We start from the raw sequence: 20,371 nt of genomic DNA, 5'->3' as shown, positions 1-20,371 counted from the left end.
TCTTTAAATTTGGAAACTTCATAGTCAAAAAACATCTTTCCTAGATTTTTCTTTATAATAAAATTAACCCAAAATATTTGGGGAAACAAAATGCAAGGCAAAGATTTGAAAATTATCAACATTAACGTAGCCCATATTTAATGTTGTGGTGGGTTGACCCTGGCCTGATGCAGGTACCAACCAAAGCTGCTCTATCATTTCCCTCTTCAACTATACGAAGGAGAGAAAATAAAAGGCTCAGCGGCTAGGGGGAATTCACTAACCAATTACACAGGAAAAACAGTCTTGACTTGGGAAAATTAATTAAACTTATTAACAATCAAGTCAGAGTATGGTAATAGAAATAAAACAAAAAACACCTTCTACCCACCCCTCTCTTCTTCCAGGCACAACATTACCCATGACTCTCTACCTCCTGCCCTGCAGTGGAGAAGGGGACAGAGAATGGGGTCTGTGGTCAGCTCATCACACGTTGTCTCTACGCCTCTTCCTGCTTGGGGGAAGAACTCCTCATACTCTTCCCTTGCTCCCACATGGGGTCCCTCCCATGGGAATCAGTCCTCCAGGGACTTCTCCAAGGAGAGTCCTTCCCACAGGCTGCAGTCCATCATGAACTGTTCCATGGGGTCCCTCCCATGGGGTGCAGTCCTTCAGGAACAGACTGCTCCAGCCCGGGCTCCTCTCTCCACAGGTCCTGCCAGGAGCCTTCCCACAGGGCCACAGCTTCCTTCAGGCCGCCAGCTCTCCTGGCACCAAGTTGCAGGTGGATCTCTGCTCCCTGTACCTCCCTGGGCTACAGAGGCACAGCTGTCACACCACGGGCTGCACCACGGGTGGCAGGCGAATCTCCGCCTGCTCTGCTGCCTGGAGCACCTCCTCCCACCCCTCCTGTGCTGACCTTGGGGCTGGTTTCTCATAAATTCTCACTCTCTTCTCAAAACAGAGCTGCTTCTGTGCAGTAACTTCACCTTTTTAAATATGCTGCCACTGTCTCTGATGGGCTCGGCCCTGGCCAGTGGTGGGTCCCTCTTGGAGCACTGACACTTTTGGACATGGGGGAAGCTTCTGGCAGCTTCTCAAATAAGCCACTCCTGCAGCCCACTCACTACCAAAGTCTTGCCACAGAAACCCAATACAAATATGAATACTGGAAGATGTATTTTAATTGAGTCCTAGTTTACAGCTTGTTAACTTTGCTTTTATGTTTTCTACATTTAAGTCCAGATTAAGCCTTTCACTTGATCCAACACTGAGATCTTCAAGCTGTTACAGACTCTCTCTCTCCCTCCCATGCAAGTGTTGTGGTGTTCCTAACACTTTTCTCCTACTATTCATTTGTTCCATTTTGTCTATTCTTTGACTGCTTTTCTGACCTGCTCTGTAATTCTTTCTAATTGCTCACATCTTCCTTCCTAGGCAAAGGCTATAGGTACTTTCATATTTCTATAGCTGCTCATAAGGATTATGTGGAATTGTCTGATTTACCACACTAAGAGAAAAGTAACTGCAGAAATTAAAATAGAGCAGAAAGCACTGATCTTGTGTAGTGTTTGAGTCTGTCTGTGAGTGTTTGGTATTTGAGTAGTGCTTTTAGCACCTCCTGGAAAAAAAAGATGAAACATTTCATTTTGATTTGTTTACAGATTTCCATTTAGACCTCAAATTCTGAGAAATTCAATTTTTTTTTTATTTTCAATATTTTAATCCCCTGTCCTATAGCAGGAGCCAGAATGGCAACAGCCATTTCATCCAAGGATATTAAACATATTACTCATTTAATGTAGAGTAAGATATAAAATGTATCATTACTGAGTAACATCGTAATTGTGCTCTGCTCCTAACCAGTGCTGCACTGCCATCTGTCTCAACTTCCAGCCACTGGTATTCAGCTGCTTTTCATCTGAAGGGGAGACACAGCTGGATGTCAGCTCAGCAGCCTCAGGGAGGCAATCTGATCCCATGCCTCTTTGTCCTTCTTGCCATTTGGCAATCGTGCACTTTTCCTTACAATACCCATATGTTGCTTTGCACATTTTAGGATTTCAGCTGCCATGCTTGTTCAAAACACGAAAACTCCAAAAGGGAGTGGCGAATGAAGAAGATATTGAGAAACAACTGATTTTGCATTCTGCTGAAGAAAACCACATAGTAGCTAGGAACAGGAGAGGGACAAGGAGAGAGAGGAAGGGGGAAAGAAGGAGAAGGGGAAGGTTCGATTTTAACTTTCCAATTATTATCTATCCCACAAACTTTTACACTGTACCCATGCCCTTCAAATGTATGCATAAACCTGTAAGTTATAATTTTAATGAACATTGATCTGATGTACTTTATGTGATAAAATGTGTTGCAGCTACAGGAAGTATTGTTGAAAACCCCAACGCTGTACTGTGTAGTGGGAAACATGACACCAATTTTTTTATTTTTTTCTGAGGATTACAGACAGATCCAAGGAACTGTCAAGAAGAAAACCTGAAGTCCAAGTATGGGAGGGGGCATTCCAAAGAATAAAATACAGACTATAACAATAACAAAGGACTGTACTGCGGAAAAGATTGATGTGGCCTTCCCAAAAAAGTTTTGCCTAAAAGTTCTGCTGAGGATATCTGAAGGAGTTAATGGGCATCTAGGAAGCTCTAGATGGTACAGTCTGCTTGGACCCACACACGGCATTTGGCAGTCTTGAAACAAGGGCAACTAAATAAATGAGCTGCTTTGTAGAGAGAGGCAGTCTCTACAAGAAGGTAGCTAAAGAATAGATAAGATTTAGCAAGCAAGGGGCATAAAAAAATATCTGTTACTGCACTAGAGTCTGTTCTGTTCCATATGTTCCTAAACTATCAGATAAAAAGATAAATATTGAGCTAATGAAACTTGCTCATTATGATGAGTTTTCCAGGTTAGTAAAGGCGGTGACTGACTGATGAACTACAGAAGCAGCTTCTGGCACAGCCTTTTGGTCAACTGAGTAACTGATAAGATTCAATGTAAATTGATTTTAGCACAGTACAGGGTGACAGAAAAACAAACCTAATTTTACATACACAATAATAGGTATTAGACTCAGAACTGAGTTACCTTTCAGTAATGAAATCTTGAGAGTTACAGCAGCTCTTTGAAAATGGTAATTCAGAGGCTGATAGTGATCAGGATGGAAAAAAATCAAATATTAATAGTATTTTAGAAAAGGCTAGAGAACAAAACATCATCATGTCACTGAATAAATCTACGATGAACTTTTATCTTGATTATTATGTGGTTCTGTGCAGGTTCCCTTGTCAAAAAATAAATACTATAATAAAACTAGAAGAAAGAAAATAAAGACAGTCAAAATTTTGTTAGAACTTGTGTGTCACACATGAATAAATAGTAGTGCTCAGTCCATGGCCACTGAGTGAGGACAGGATGGAGTTATCACACTACAAGTGGCAATGACTTACACAGTCATAATTATGTAGATGCACAGCTGGCCACTAATTGGAGTGTGTTAATATACACTGCAGTTCTAAGGAGCTGAGCATTGTCTAGGGAAAGCCAAAGCTAATATTAAAGAAAAATAGTCTGTAGGGTAGGTGACTTCTTGAAAAAGAAGTTCCCCAAATGCTAATCTCTGTATTTTATTATTTAATTTAGAAGTTGTTTGAAAGTTCAAGATAAATTATCTACCTATAAGATTCCATTTGTATGAACTGGAATAAGATTCTTTTATTCCATGCAAACCCATTGATACCAAAATCTCAGAACAGCTGCTAATGCAGCTGAACAAATCAAATATCTGCAAATGTTTCTGGGGTTTACAAGTCTATAACTCTTTTTCAAATAACACTTTCTTCTTGTAGAACACATGCTGTTACATGCTCTTATACATTCTAAATGAAATCTCCAGCTTAGGTTTCTGAATAAGTTTGCATTTCTGAGGTTCATAAAGGAGGATGCTTGAGAGCAATGGAACATTTATTACAGCTTCACTGATCACTTGTATAATATAGACTGTGTAGGTAAAAAACTTCTGATTATGCAGCATCAAGGATTCTAATTTCCCCAGTGAGAAAATTCAGAGCCGACCTTCATTTTGTCCTGTGTTGTGTGAGTATTATTGCAATTTTCACAGCATGATAAAGAATTGATTTCTTACCCAAAGTATCTCAAGTGGAGTTCAAGTAATATGATAGCAACCCAGCAAATTTTTGTAGATTCTGTTATGCCCAATATGGATGACTATAAAGTTCCTTTTCTGGCCCTGAGAACTAAACCCTATGCAAGAGATATTGACAAAACTCTCTCTGTGGGCATCCAGGTGAAAAGGAAAGTATGCAGTTTATACATCTCATTTGCTTCCATTCACATGAAAGAAAACGAGGTTTATAAACTCACCCACCTCACCTCCATCAAACTACACTGGAAAAGCATTAAGATTGCCAAATCCAAGAGAACGAATGTAGGAAGTGCTGGAGTTAAGGGGAGCAATTTGTAAAAATAAACTTCCCAGTTTTAAAGAAGCCATAGTACAGAAAAAATTCCTCAGCTCCAAGACAGAGAAGGAACAGAGGCAAAGGCAGAAGAAAAACAGTTACTGACATTTATTCAGATTGTTAAATACTTGGGTATAAGTGTTTGACCTGCCAGATACAGACAAGGATTTACTTAAACACGACCTTTTGTTAAGCTGAGGACCTCCTTCCCAGCCTCACTAGGTCCCAATCCCCTTGCATACCACCTGATTTCTAAACCCATCAGTCTCTGGCCTCATCTCTAGACTTTAAAGCCTTTAATCTCTATCTACAGGGCTGAGGGAGTCCTGATTACAAGGTGAAGAAGAATGTTTTAGGTACTTTGATATGTCTCTTAAACATGGAGGGGCTACTTCAGTAAGACCACCACATTATTAGGAACTTGCAATGTCATGCGTTGCAATGCACGTCAAAGAGCTAAAATTTAACCCATTTTGTAGTCAGGCAGCAACAAAAATTTGGTACGGACACAGTCTCGCAGAGATGTTAAACCCTGAGAAGGTAAGACATAGCAGAGAAGAACCAGCACAGCTGCCTGCGGGCACAGCCACTGATCCTCCCAGTACAGATGATTATCACTCCCATTCATTCCTCAGAAAACCCATGCAGATACTCTGAATAATTGTTTCTCTTCCAGCAGCAGCGTTAAAATGCTGTTATATGACAAAGAGATTAATATCTCCAGTTCCCCTTGTACAAGGAAGATGTGAGGTTCTAAGATGTAGAGATAGGTATTATGTGAATATTTATGTATTTAATTACATATAGTGCTTGCTGTGTGGTGCTTGGGAATTTACATTTCCTTGTGTGCTCTGATACCATTTACATTACTAATAGCCCTGTTCATCCTATACTGCCTCCAGGAATGTCTTTATGACTTCCACAAGTGAACATTTTGTCTAATTACATTTCAATAAACTGTCATGTAAGTACAACCATAGATGCTCTGCACAAAATCTATAAAACTTCTCAGTGAGGACAAAACTTGAAGTTGACTGACTCAGAATGATTCCATCTGAAATTCTGTGCCTAAAGTTTATTTGAAGTTATACAGCTAGCATTATTTTTTCCATGAAGATTAAGCCAATATAGCATCTAATGATATATTAATACAAATATAAAAGAGTTAACTCCCAGAATGAGCTTCAATTTCTGTAAAAAGAAAATAGGTATTAAATTATGAAAATAAGAAAAAAAATTATTGGTTCCTATAAGTTATTTTCTTCTTATGGCTTCAAAACAGAATTTTGCGGTGTTGGTCTGGAACTTTATATTGGTTTTTACAATAGAATATTGCAGCATATTTAAGAGCAATTTTGTCAGTTAGGATGAATTGTGAAAACTCAGTCTTTAAAAATATAATAGCTACAAAGCATGTATCTGCAAACTCAGTTTATTTCATTTAACACATCTGCTTAAACTAGAATAATCTCAACAATGTAAACAGGAAAACTTCTGCAACTCAGTGACCTTTTCCAAGTTATTTTCTCTACGCATCTTTCTTACATCTTTCTTTTTCTTTTTAAATACTGCACATAAAGAAATAAATGAGATAAATGCTTGCCTGAACATTTTGAAATGGATTCTTGTTGCCATAGGATTCACTGAAGTATGTGAAGTCATCTATGCTAAGCTGAAAAACAAAGAGAGTAGGTTGGTGAGAAGGAGCCATGGCATCTCATTTAGGTACAGACTTGTGCTCAGTATTGGTGAGAAAAAAAAATGGTTTACATACCCTATCTTGCAGGAACAAGACGAGATTTCTGGAGTTCTGGGTAAGAAGAGGTTGCAAGAGCGATGTCAGCTCCTGTTCTGAGACAACTTTTCCTCCATGCACTGCAATGTCTGGATTCCACTGTGATCTACAAAGGAATAATTCCTTTTTCTGTAGAATTTTCTGCCAATGATGATACCTTTCTTAAAATATGCAGCAGCAGGTACTGAAATCATCATCTTGCATGTAATGAAATCATCATATTTAAGATCAACTTTGCAGTTCAGTTTACTTTCATCCTACTCAAGAGAATAAGATTCTGCTTATTTATGCCTGCATCAAATTGACTGTAATACAGTAAGAATGAATAGGGGTAATGTCTCTCTCTATTTTCTTGTTTGTGTACAACAGCAGAGCTGCATCTTTCCATAAAAAGTTACTTACTAAGTGCAATGAAGAAGAATACATTGAAAACATTTGGAGAGAACTCCCAGATGGCATCCCAGCTCCCAAAACACTTTTCTGTGCTGACAGATGGAGGTCAGGAGGAGTAGAACTCAGACTAGATCACAAGTTGTCTTAAACTAGTTTTTTTTCAATAGAACTTTTGTTAGTAGAAGTGTCTCAGAGTGCCATTGTACACAGGTTCTCTCCTGAGGTTTTCCTGATGGAGGAACCATTCCAGAGAAGCCGCTCAGAAAAGTCAGCAGCAGGAGCTCTTCTGAATGGAATGACTCAAAGCACCCAGCCCTATAACTCCTTTGCCAACCTGTCACTATGAGGACTGGGCAGAGAAATAACTCCTCTATTTAGTTCTGCTGCTACAGGAAACAGCAAAACAAGAGGTGGCATTATTCTTTCAACACCTCATTGGGATTTTAACAGTATGCAACATGGGTCTGTAGGGATGAAACTTTTTACGATCATTTCTATCACAGGTGTTTTGACTAATGAAAATTGTCTTTGGATAAACAAATTGAACTTAATGCATAATCTTCCATCTTTGCACAGGTACACATCAGTTGCAACCTGAGAAAACAGGTTTTAGCAATTGATGATACTCTAACTGGTTCTAATTACAATGAGTTGAATGTAGGCAATTGTTGTGTGCTCTAACATCATTTATTATTGATTGCAATTTGATCAAGTTGAGATAAAAGTTAAATTTTCTAACCCAAAGCAATTTGCAAGTGACCATTGCACAGCAAACTTCTATGAATGAGAACAACCTTTGCAATCCTTTAAAATGGAGGAAGAACAGGGTTAATGAACTCATATGTGGGGTTCAATGTGGTTTTTTGGATAAGAAAATCTAAACTGCACTCCCAAGTCCTCCCTGTAATTCCAAAGAAGATTGCTGAAAGTGAATCAAAAGTGTCAAATTGCACCCATGGCAGAGGTCAAACCAGCACAGTCCCGCAGCACCAGGTGATCCCCACCTCACTTTGGACTCTGGGGCTTGGGAAAGCATGACAGCAAACTCTGTATGTGGAAGACTCCTTCAGGACAAGGTGCTGGAGATGTGAAAATTAAATTCTAGTAGAATTTTTGCCTGTCATTTAACAAGCTTTAGAAAGAAATCTTGCTGAGATGAAGGAAATGGTTTTTTGTTGGTTGAAATGATCTGATTTTTTTTTAGTTTTACTCATCATCTTTGCTTTGTTAATTTGTGCTTGGAAATCCACATTAACTTATATTTATAAACATAAACAACTGAGAAATTGCAACAGGCATGCCTCAACTTTTCAGAGAAGACAAACCTCACAATTTAAAAAAATTAAGTATAATCTTTTAAATGAATATATTTCAAAACACAGAAAGTCCCAAAGATTCTGAATGGCTCTTCAGGAACTGACTTTGACACTGACTTTGTGCCTTGCATTACCACATCAAAATACTAATGATATTAAAGAAAAAGCAGATAGAACAAATTAAAAGATGATAAAAAATGGCTTGTGTGAAAGGCCACTGAATACCTTGGTATGTTTATTAAAAAAAAAACTAAATAAATCTATTTCATACCTAATCTTAGAAAAATGAAGCTTTTGAGAGCTTTGGGGACTTGCAATTAAGACTAAAAGGTAACAAAAGCACATCAAACAAAACGAAATTATCTGGAGCAGCATGATGATAAAGGCTTTTGCTGTGAACTCAAAACCTCATAAGTTTAATGATCCTCTTTTAAAACATACTTGCTTCTAAGAAGTTTCCTGTTCCTTGAAGCAGTTCTTGTTAGCTATCTAACCTTGAAAACATCTTTTGTGACACTTTTTAACTTTCATGCAGTCAACTTTAGTAACTTCATCATCAAAAAAAATCCACATCCGTTGATTAATAATTCTATTAAAATGCAGCATTTGCCTAATACTTGTATTCACAATATTATCCATGCATCTATTTTGCTGCTTTTTGACAGTTTGCTGAGCACCATGCATGGCAGTAGGGAAGGCTACATCCTTCATTGAGGGAGCTGCTGCTGTCTGCTTGGTGCAACAACATTCTCAGCCTGGTTCGGACAGGAAATAGAACCACAGGAACACTGAGGCTGGAAAGGACCTCTAAAATCAAGTCCAACTGTCAATCCAGCAGTGCCATGTCCACTAAACCATGTGCCTAAGTGCAACATCCACATCCACCTGTTTTTAGAACATTTCCAGCTGACTCAACCACTTCCCTTTTCCAATGCCTGACCACACTTGCAGTGAAGAATTTTTTCCTAATATCCAACCCAAACTTCCCCTGGTGCAACTTGAAGCTTCCTTTTATCCAATCTCTTGCTAGCTGGGAGAAGAGACCAACCCCCACCTGGCTACAGCCTCCTTTTGGAGAGTTGTAGAGAGTGATAAGGTCTCCTCTCAGCCCCTTTTCTCCAGGCTGAACACCCCCAGGTCCCTCAGCCACTCCTCACAAGACTTGTGCCCCAGCCACCACCAGCCTCCTTGCCTGGTCAGGACATTTTACTGGGTGCTTTACTGGGAGCTGCAGGGTGAAAGGGAGACCTGTGAGTGCCAGGGGTTCTTGGATACAGCCAGGATGAGCTTCCCTGAACACAGCCAAGCAGCTCATCCCACTGAACTGCTCACCTCAGTGATGGATGAATGGTGGAACTGGCAGCAGGCCAACACACACATTGATTGCTCTTACTGACTGCTCACACAAACTCTGGTGCCCAGAGGCACACAGCCTCCTACAGCCACCCACGAGCCAAGTGGGCTCCCTGCCATGGCACCAGCGGGGCTCCAAATGACAAACATCTCCGCTAATGGATGTGTGCAGGAGCACACAGCTTAAACGAACCCTAAGGAAGCTTTAAGATTGAGGAAACTTAAAACTCAACTGCTCTCTCTTTCCTCCATCAGTCAAACAGTGCCCCAAAGAAAGTGAGGAAAGCAAGCTTAGCTTGGTATTTTGCTCCTTTCTTATACCTCACTGCTCTGACATGACAACATTATGCTCTTTCCTGAACAGTATTCTTTCTGGAATTTGAGCAATTGGGTTGATGGAAGCAAAGACTTCAAGATTTCCTGTATCTGGACCCACCAGAAGGGCAGATGGGAAGACAACAAGGCTTCCAGCACTCTTAACTCATGATTACAGTGTTGCTTTGTAGCCGGCTTCAGAACTCTTTCCTGCAAGTTATTCTCGTCGGTCATCTCTATCAGCCACCTTGTGATTACCATGTAAGAAATCATGTTTTCCCCTGCTCAGGAGAAGTAAAATAGCTTTCATGCTGGCACACAGTGTCTCCGTAGGCATCCAATAAAATTATAACTAAAAAAAATTTCCTTTCTATGTTACACCTTCTTTCAGTAGATTTATCAGTAAAGTCCCTGTAGTTTAGGAAACAGTGCAAATGTACTAATTTGCATTAAGACCTTCTCAAAGTCATTTATAACCTGGGTTTGTCAGAAAAGGATTATCTTCCCTATATAAGCATAGCATAAAAAAGGAAGTAATATATTTTAAAAGACTGTAGGCAAAAATCATTCCTAAAACAAACACATGAGGGGGCAATTACAAAAGCTAGTTTTAATGAATTTATTTGCTCAAACTCTTTCTCTTTATCTGTGGAAGGAAAGAAATTCTTCTGAATATTAGTTCAAAATGGATAAATCAATTTTTTTCTGTGTATCATATGCAAGAAGAGCCTTTCAACCTTCCCTGCTTCAAAAACCCAATCAGGGAATATTAGTTTAAAGGCTGATTTAAAATAAAGGTCAAATTTTCCACACCAAAGTTATTTGAAGAACATCCAGTGATATACTCTTTTGTGAAAAACAGGACAGTGTGATGTACTGAGTTAGTCCACATTTGAATTGAGATAGAGTGTTGCTTTTTAAAAAAACACTTTTCTCCGAGTAAGGATCAGCATTTTACTTTCTAGAGGAAAGAGGTATTTGATTTACTAATATCTCTGTGAGAACTGGTATCATACTTCCCACTTCTTTGTGCACTGCATGTATTTGTCAGCTGTTGGTTTCACCTCTGTCTGGCATCTTTAATAGCATGAATACAGTATAGTAATAATGCATAAAAGAGACTGTCACATTCTCTAATTCAGCTGTCCTGAGACATGGCTTGGCAAACACTGGCTAATTCTAAATTAGAACAAAATGTAGTATCCTTCAATTATTCAATATGAAATCCTAACATATAACCTGGGAAAGGGTGATGGAATAGATCAGTGAATCACAACTTCTGTTGATTAATGAATTGCTGAACTTATATACTGGTGGGACATGTTCCTACAAAGTGAATAGATATCCACAGATATCCATAATTACTGCAATTCTCTAGTTAACTTTCCTAAGACTCTTAACAGTAATTTCCAGATTTCGTAGGCCTGTGGATGACACACTGCAAACCTCGCATCACTGGGAAGTACCAAATGTAAAGCACAGACTTTGGGGTTAGCAGCAGGAAGTTGTTGTTAGTGTTACTTTGTTTTATAAAATAACGAAAAACGTCTTTTCAGTTGCTTCATAGACCTTCACCAGAACTAAATTTGGCCCCACAAGAACTTTACCTTTCAAAATGCAAATATCATGGTTGGAGGAACATTTCTTCCACAAAAGGTTGTATTCCTGGAGACATGAAACTGTTTACCCAGTACAGTATCCTGATTTTCTGCTCTGGATTTGTATAAACCAGAAAAATCTGCAGTAGAACAAGCTGCTAATTGCTTCTTGATGGAAAGGTTGCTTTTTATGACCACATGGGATTAAGTGATAAGATCTTGTTTATATATACAGCAGGTATGTTTTTTATATAAACCAGGAAGTAGGACAAAGGAAGCACTGATCTTTTCTTTGATGCTTAGAATCACTTTTAACATAAGAACAGTGCTTTCCAACATTTACTTTGCTTTTAAATACAGGGGTATTACACAGGGGTAGTACACTCATATGAATCCTGTGTTATATAGTGGTGAATCACTAAGTATTTTGAATATAAAATTGACTTGATGTTGAAACTTTTTTTTTTAGGAGGAGAAAAAAAAAGTGAAAGCTATAAAATCAAACTTTTTCAAAACATGCAGATTTCCATACGCAGAGTTTCAGGTTTTGGAAATCCATAAAAGATGAGTAAACATATGGTAAAGGTGGTTAATAAGTGGTAATGAATATTTCTGACAACTTTACATATTCAGTATCCACCTGAAACTACTGCATTGCCCAACCTGCCATATTTCTGGAAATCCCAAGTAATAGTACAAATCCTTAAAGTGATCATGAACAAAATTCCTGGTTGGAAAGAAAGAGGTCTATTCCTGGTTCTTTCAAAACAGCTTCACAGTCCTATTTTATAAGTATATGCAAATCCCTGAATTTCATGTGTCTCTGATCTGTCAAGACTGCAGTTGTTTCTAACATCTGATGCATATACATGCAGCAAGGTACTTAAGAACCTGTATTTAAATGAACATTAAAGTGAAAAGGCAGGGTTCAGAAATTAGGAAATCTAAGGCATAAAAACCTACAACAGAGTTTTAAAAAACTACACAGCCCCTTTTTGTGCCACTGCCTTATGTTGTGGATTTAAGCCTTACTCTAACAGTGGAGTTCAAAGATGCTTTAGGGTGAGTAAAGCACATCTACTTCAGATTAGTTAACAGAATTTATTTACTTCTTGCTCAGCTTAGAACACTAAAATTATAAATAAAAACGGGTGAAATCACCTGTTGACTTGTTTGATGGCCGAGGTGCAAATATATTTATTGGTGAATTTACTGCCCGGAGCTGATTTACCATATTCGGCAGCACACTATACTCTGTGCAGCCACACACAGAGCAGGAGCACGAGCAGGGATACACTTCTACCCGATCTCTTACCTCCGCGTTGACCAGAGCAGCATCGGCACATGTTGCACGGCCAGGGCCGCGTGGAGCAGCAGGGCGAGGGAGGCGAGGAGCGGGGCTGGGGCGGCGGGGCACGGAGCCATGGCTGCGGGACTGCCCAGGGAGCGCCCGGCACAGGGGGAGCCCGGCCCGGCCCGGCCGTGCGCACAGCCGCACTTCCCGCCCGGCCCTGCCGCCGGACCCGCCGCGCCGAGCGCTGACACCGCTCCGGCAGCAGGGGCGTTCAGAACGCCAACTTCCTCCGCCCGAGCTCGGGAGTCACTCCTGCTTTTAATACTTTCAGGTTTGCGGTTCAAACAGCTCGTAAAACGCCCTGTCAGTTTCCTCTAACCTTCAAGTGCGAGGGAAAGTCATGGAGTTCAAACTGCTGTCCTATGCAGGCTGATAACACTTATGTAACTTCAAAATGGAGTTTGCAGAAAAGTTTTCTGTACTGCACAAAATGTATTCTGCAGAACTTATATCTTCTTCCCCTGCTACATATTATCATGTCCCTCAGCTTAGTTTTTTCACATGCATTGAGATCTGGCGTCACACATTTGGGTGTTGACAGGTTTGAAATCTGCAACAAACTGCAGATTCCAGCAAGAAGAGAGAGAAAATGGCATGTTCAGAGCCACTGAAACGCAGAATTGTTAAGCTATCTTTTGCACGGAGCAATGCTGCCCCAGAAATCAAAAATATTTTAAGTTGGGGCAAATTATAATCACTCCAGAATGTGACAGGACTTCAGTGTTTCACATGACTCATGTGAGAACAAAATAGTCTTAGAGAATTCCTTCATGCCCGGAAGCAAATTGCTCTGGGACGCTTTTTTGTGGCTGCCAAACACTGAGCAGTTTCTACACCTTGTGACTACATTAGGCAGCAGCTCGGGCACATGTTTGGCTCTGGGCAAAAATGCCTCCTCACTATCAGAACAGGATGTTAGAGATCATACACAAAAGAAGTTATGAGCTATGTTAAAATGAGTTGTCTTAAGGGGAAAATAAGGAAGCACAATGAGAACTGCACAAGATGACAGAAACAGAGGTCAGAAGACATGCATGACTAAATCTGAGCACATGCAGTCAGATCAGTTAAATCTACTTTTCTTGAATCACAGTATATTGTTAGAGTGGGGTTGCCTAATATAAGGCAATTTGTTCATCAGCTCAATCTCAAATCTGATTTCTCAGAAAAAAAATAATTTTAAGGGTAGCAATAAAACATTGCCATTTTCCTTTTCTTCTCCATTTTATCTTTACATAACACAGATTTTTACTGTACTTTTTCCTCTTAAACTCAGAGATATCTTAGAATTCCCTTTAACAAGCCAGTGTGTGTGTTTGTCTGTTTAAGGGTCTGTATAGGTAAGACAGTAAACCACACCTCAAAGACAGAGGTAGAAACAGAAGCACCTAGACAGAATAAGGGATTGCAGAATTTCCAACAAAACTCAATTTTGCAGAAGGACAATATTTGACACACTAACCAATTCACACACTGTTACAAAAACATCACCCTAAACCCTACACCAGATGCACAAATAGTCTGCAGGTCTGATCACATTCAGAAGAGCCAGCTGGGTTCACAAATCCATGGTTTATTGAATGCAGCTTCTTTGGGATTGCTGGTGACAAAAGCAGCTGCTGCAGAATATATTGCACAAGTTTAATTTCCTGTGTCAACACTCAGCATAACTGACAACCCAAGACTAACCAAAAGGCATCATTTTTGTGGAGGGTGAGAAAGACAAACCTGTCATTCTGTCCCTTAAAATTTTGTGTCAAATTCTCATCCCCCACTGAGGTACAAAATTGTGGTACATTTTATACCTTATTAACCACTATTGTGCAAAGCACTGATGGTGGGACTGTGGTCAAACCTTCCACTCTCTGCATTGTATGGAATATTTGGAGGTGTACTTGGTTTGTACAAAACATTTCTGGGCAACAAGTGGAACACAGCCACATGGTTTCTACCCTCACTTCCCGTTCCTCCTCATGGCTGTGGCAACACAAACCACAGGACTCCGCCCAGCTTCTGTCATCCTGAGCTTTGCCCTCTCTTCACTGCTCCGTGCTTCCAACACACACCAGTGAGATGCACAGTTGGGGGGTATACTCTGTATTCTGCTTTACAGAAACAGTCTTAAATCTTCTTGAAACATAACCAGAGTGTTTTCTCTCAGATTACCATATCACTTATGAACAAACTTTTAGCTGAAAACAAACCGACATTTCCTTTTTAATATTTCTGCATGAACCACAGTTTGGGAACAACTGAAGTGAAAAAAGCTTTGAAAAAAAGGAACGAGAAGAGCCTATTGAGTGGGATTTCGATTTGCTGCACTAAGTAAATTTAGCTCACAAATATATCTGCATATATTTTCTCCTCTTTTCTTCACTCCTAAAAATAGTGGGTTTTTGGACACTGATTTGAAGGATGATAGTTAGAAGATGCTTTTTTTGTGGAAAAGCACGTTCCAAATATTAGTCAAGCATCCAACTGACTGTACTTCCAGCACAAATTTTTAACTATTTACACAGAAGTTTCCACAGTGTGACTAAATGGCACTGCCAGGAAAGAGCTGATGGTGGTGGAGAATGGAGTTCACACTGATCTAGCACATAGTCACCAGTGGTGCTCCCCAGGGCTCACTACTGGGGCCAGTCCTGATTAATGCCCTTACCAATGACATGGAGGAAGGGATCTGATGCCTCAGGATGATGAAAGAGAATGATGTGCTGGAGCATGTCCAGAGAAGGGCAGTGAAGCTAGTGAAGAGCTGAGAGAGATAAGAGAAGATGGCCTCAAGTTGCACCAGAAGAGATTTCTGTTAAAAATTCTTCTCTGAAAGGGTAGTCAAGCTTTGGAAGAAGCTGCCCAGGGGAGTGGTGGAGTCACCACACCTAGAGGTATTTAAAAGCCATGTAGATGTAGAACTGAGACACAGTTTAAGGGTGGAGTTGGCAGTGTCAGGTTAATGGTTGCACTCATCTTAAAGGTCCTCACAACCTAAATGATTCTGGGATTCCAGAAACCTCCAACACCACATTGCATTGAAATCAATGGACTACTGACTTTTCACATTTGTTTGAACTATTTCCTTACCTTTTTTTTTTAAATCATCCTTCTGGAGTTGTAAATCACCTTTTTAAAAATATGCTTAAGAAGGAAGGAAAAAATTTATAGAGAGGCAGATTCCTATCTATGTGACTCATTGCCATTCAACCCATAATTTACTTCAAAACTCCTTTTATCACTCTGGGGGAAATTCAGACTTAACAGCCAGTCTTATCTTAAGGCTCAGATGTCAGAAAGCACACAAGCCAGCTGGAATGCTCATGCACTGCAATTCTACGATTAGTTCAGTACTGAACTACAATCCAGAACTTAAACAAACTAAAATTCTGAATTTAATGGTAAAATCAGTGAAAAGGTTCCAATGATGTTAAAATGCACTTGTCAGCCAGATGCTGGTTCTACAGTTCATGTTCTGTTGAGGGAGTCAATTCAGTTTTCAGCTGTTTGCTGCCAAATATGTGCTTATTCCAGTAAATGCTACTGCTTTTTCCTAGGTAGTTTAATCTGTTAGAACAAAAGGCTGGGTCAAATCCACATCTTATAATAGAGGTTTCAAGAAGAACCTTGCAACTTTCTGTTGGATTTTTGAATTTATACCATATATTTTTCTCTGTAACTATGATCAAACATAAACTTTTTTAATTATGGGGAGAATATACTTCTTAAAAAAATACAAACTCCTCAAAACTAAACACATTTCAAACAGTCTGAAATGTGTATTTCAAATTATGATATTTATATTATTAATACTCAAATTATAATAATTACAATAATTTCAACATCTTGGATACAATTACATGCTGGCAATTCTTTTATGACCATCTATATGAGCGACAAAATGTAAAGTTGTTCTTTTGCACAAATGTTTGTTCTGTAAGAATCCAGGGCTTGAGGGGGTTTCTGCCTTATGTGCTCAAGACAAGAAAAATAAATTTAATACATTGCTATAGTAATAATTTTCTAATTAAACGGTGACAAAGAATTAACAGAATTTGCCCAACAGTACAGTACAATATTACACTACAGACAGAATGTTCCAAGCAATGCAGAAATACACAGAAAAATAATCATTGCTTTAAAAACTGAGAATTTACAAAGCTGTTTAACAACATTTTATTTTTTTAAATGAGGTTACAAAACTTAAAATGCAGTTAAATTAACTGATTGAGATCAAATTATTTTATCCATACAGGTTTATTTTGATCTGTTTAATACAGTTAGGGTATTGATGAAAAAGTATATTTCTTTAAAATCTAGGAATTTAGTTCACTTCTTTAAATTCAAGGAACTATTTTCTTTGGAGGAATTCGCATTAGACTGATTGTTACTTCTATGCAAAAATGATGCCATGGCAGGAATCCGAGCAAAGTAGCTTTTTGCCCGGATATGCTTTTGTTCTATTCTGTAAATAAATGGAGCTTCATAAGTCTGAAAAAAAAAATTTCAAATACCATAAATACAATTAAGATATCTAAAAATATATGTGTTACTTCATATTTTAGACATTATAAACATTTCAACATATTTTAGACATTATAAATATTGACCTTTTAATAAACTAAGGCAGATAATTTATTTGTATATATACATAATAAAATATTTTGTACTTCTATAGTACTATCTTATGGACCAGTAGTGAAAATTTCTCCTTGTGAAATATTAGTCGTGTTTTAAAAGCAGAGTAACTATTTTTTATCCATTCAAGATAAAATTTATTTATTTATTTATTTATTTCAGGTGAGAACATTTGTACTTACATTTGAAAATTAAATAAAGGAACACTCAGATAGCAAGATTTGCTAGGTGAAGACTGTAGAGGCATTCCTTGATAAGAATCAAAGTAGTTATTTTCAACTAATCATGGCAGCAAGTATTTTGCAGCATTTCAGTCAGCACTTGCATGCAGTGGTGACATTTTCCCAAATTCCTAGTTATTATTAGTAGTTTGGATGATGTAATAAATAACCAGAATGTTTAATTGAAAAAACATTTTTCTATTGCTGTAGTCATCACTTTGAATAATTGCTATTAAATAAAATCACTGTGAATAACTGCTATTGAACAAAAGGCTTAAGAGGCCTTTTTTGTTTTGGTGAATGAAAAACAATGATTCAACTTACAACATTCTATCTTTGCCTCATTTTCCTTATTTCACACTCTTCATTTTATTTTTTTGAAGAAGAAAGTTGAGTCCTCACTACAACTGATTCACATCCATATTTGTTGCAAGAGCTAATGAAAATACCTCATGGTTTTTATGTAGGCTTGTGTAGCTTAGCTGTTCTGACCTAACTCCCCCATCCACTGAAGCCCTGGACCTGATCAAGTCAATGGCATTTCTTTGACTATGACATCGAGACTCAGGGCATCAAACCAGAGAAGTGCTCAATCAGGATCTTTGCCTGCCATGATGCTGGTAATAAATTTATGGGTGCTGAGGAGCATCACTAGATTCAGATTGTCTGAATAGCCTTCTTGACTCACAGTGAGTGAGAGGAGCCAAGAAAGGGATTCCCAGCTTGAAACCAATTCTACCTTATAAAGCTAAAGCTCACATAAACGTGTCTGCTTGAAGACACACACTGGGCACTCACACACAAAATACAATGGATTGCAGAATTCCTTTTGCCTTTAGAATTCCCTGATATATTTCATCTGTAAATCAAACTTTAAAGAGAGCAAATTATTTGCTCTGTTTAGTTTGCTCTTAAGACTTCCAGAAAGAAGAGCAATACATAACAGCTAAAGCTGCATTTCTGATGCACACATATTGTGTTAAAAATTGAATTAAGAACACCCAAAACAAAAGAACACTAGGCAACAATGACTGCAGATCACTACTTATATAAATCAATAACCTGGAACTGAAAGGCTTAATAAGCCATTATTAAGTGCGGGACAAACACAACTCACAGGATTCTCCTGTGTCTTACAAAACTAAATACTCTTAATATTTTATGTTCAGTGGAGAGGTATTTCATAGACTACCATGTTTAGATATGGAATTTGGGAAGATTTGTGTAAAAATCCAGTTTTGATTATGAGTTTAACACAGTTCTAAGTGGTTTTAATTCAAAAGAGAAATTATGTTTCAACTGCTTAAATGCAAACTATAAGGTTACATTGTAAGGTATACCTAGCTGATATTCATGTAAGAAAGTAGTGTCCAATTTTATGATGACAAATGGACAAGTTATAGACAAGGAGCCATTCTTCTTTTTGATGAAAAATTTAGAAGACCAGAAACTAATGGGGCCAGAGCATGTGCAAGAGCACGGGCACACAATGGTCACAGTATTTGTGGTTAGTCTTTAGTATGCTTTTCATCCAGCCTAGCTCTTGTCTGGTCTGATCTGAAGGAAGAGAGAGCATGCATGGCACTGTTCTCAGCAGGCAGCATGGGTGAGGCCACTCAGCTTCTTGCATTTCAGGAGGGAGAATTGGGGCAAGACAGAGTTCAGGTACATGGAATGAGCTGTACACGCCAGATGCCTTCTGGATTACTCTCCATTCTGTTTAATAGCACAGATGCAATTATTTAAATAGTCACAATGAGCTAATTTAAAGATGGACAAGTATAAAGACTAAATTTGGCCCAACATAATTAGTGGCAGGATTCTACTAAAACTTAACATAAATACAGTAAAAAATAAAGCCCACTGAAATTTACCTTCTGAAGGTTACACAGCTTAAGATGTGCATCTGCCTCTTCTTTAGTGAGGAGAATAGTGTTCCATGGAGACCACTCACGTTGCTTATCCCACCTGACCATAACCAGCTCATACAGGTCACTGCAGGCACTGAGAGCTGACTGGCAGTTCCATATCTTCTCCATCAGGTACTGCATATCTGGAAGCTGAAATTGAAAACAGGGTTAAAAAGGAAAGAAGCATGTTTCATTCTACAAGTCTTACACCCATATAAAAATCCAAATAAAGCTTTGGGTTAAAAAAAAATTCTATGCACATTTCATATGATCACTTGGTTAAAGAGCATCTTCATATACATAAATACTTATTGCATAGTTGTTGGAACATCTGATTCTTTGACCTGTCAGCTAGACTTGTTTTAGTGTATAGCTTGCAAACCACCTTTTAAAGCACACCTATGTATGCTTCAAGAGCTTAAGAGCTGCTTCTTTATGGTGTGGAACATCACATATCAGAGGAAGAAGCTGTAGCTTTTAGCCCATTTCTCAATCTGTCCACAACATACAAAAAATAGAGAACATATAGTCAAAGCCACTGCTTACTATGAGTTGCAGTGCTCTTTCCAACAGTACCTGAACTAAGAAAACAATTTTACTATCATCCTGATAATCAACTTCAGACTTCCTGAGATCTTCCAGTATAAGTCTGTACTTGAAATATGATTCTCGTTTCCGAGCCTCATTATCAAGCTGGTAACAGGAGCGGCATCTGCCAATGGTGTGGGAACTTGCAGGAATGGGAAACTCAGAAGGTGGTAAGTACTTTTCACAGCTATGACAGAAGTAAACGTTTTTATAAAGCGTTAAGGGATCTTGTGGAACCTAAAAATTAAAGAAAAACCAAAAAAGTTAATTTACTACAGGGTATCTTTGTATTACTTGTATGCTCAAACACTGTAAGGATAAGTATTGCCTATCTTCATGCAAGTATTTTAATATGTAAAAGCTAGAAGTATTTATTTAAAAATACCCAATAAAGTGTGATTGTTCTTGGATAGGATACCAAGAG

General features: G+C 38.5%; 1 protein-coding gene across 3 annotated transcripts in view; it reads right to left on the bottom strand.

Moving 5' to 3' along the window:
- Positions 1 to 6,070: 6,070 nt before the first annotated feature.
- Positions 6,071 to 20,371, bottom strand: part of IQUB (IQ motif and ubiquitin domain containing) — a 30,323-nt gene continuing 16,022 nt past the window's right edge. For 2 of the 3 annotated variants that reach the window (XM_054271716.1, XM_054271706.1), the window contains exons 10-12: positions 19,936 to 20,184; positions 19,324 to 19,509; positions 16,636 to 17,081 (exon numbers count right to left, since the gene is read on the bottom strand). In XM_054271716.1, coding sequence (XP_054127691.1) covers positions 16,920 to 17,081; positions 19,324 to 19,509; positions 19,936 to 20,184 — 597 coding nt within the window. In that variant the 3' untranslated portion in view covers positions 16,636 to 16,919. Of the gene's footprint in view, positions 6,145 to 6,246; positions 6,374 to 16,635; positions 17,082 to 19,323; positions 19,510 to 19,935; positions 20,185 to 20,371 lie in introns of those variants that run through there. The other variant, XM_054271725.1, reaches the window with a different exon arrangement.

Source organism: Melozone crissalis, unplaced genomic scaffold, assembly GCF_028551555.1.
Source record: "Melozone crissalis strain CALT ecotype California unplaced genomic scaffold, PUWL_Pcris_2 ptg000004l_1, whole genome shotgun sequence".
NCBI classification, from domain to species: domain Eukaryota; kingdom Metazoa; phylum Chordata; class Aves; order Passeriformes; family Passerellidae; genus Melozone; species Melozone crissalis.
Note: the sequence above shows the minus strand (reverse complement) of the source record. Positions and strands in the feature narration are given on the sequence as shown.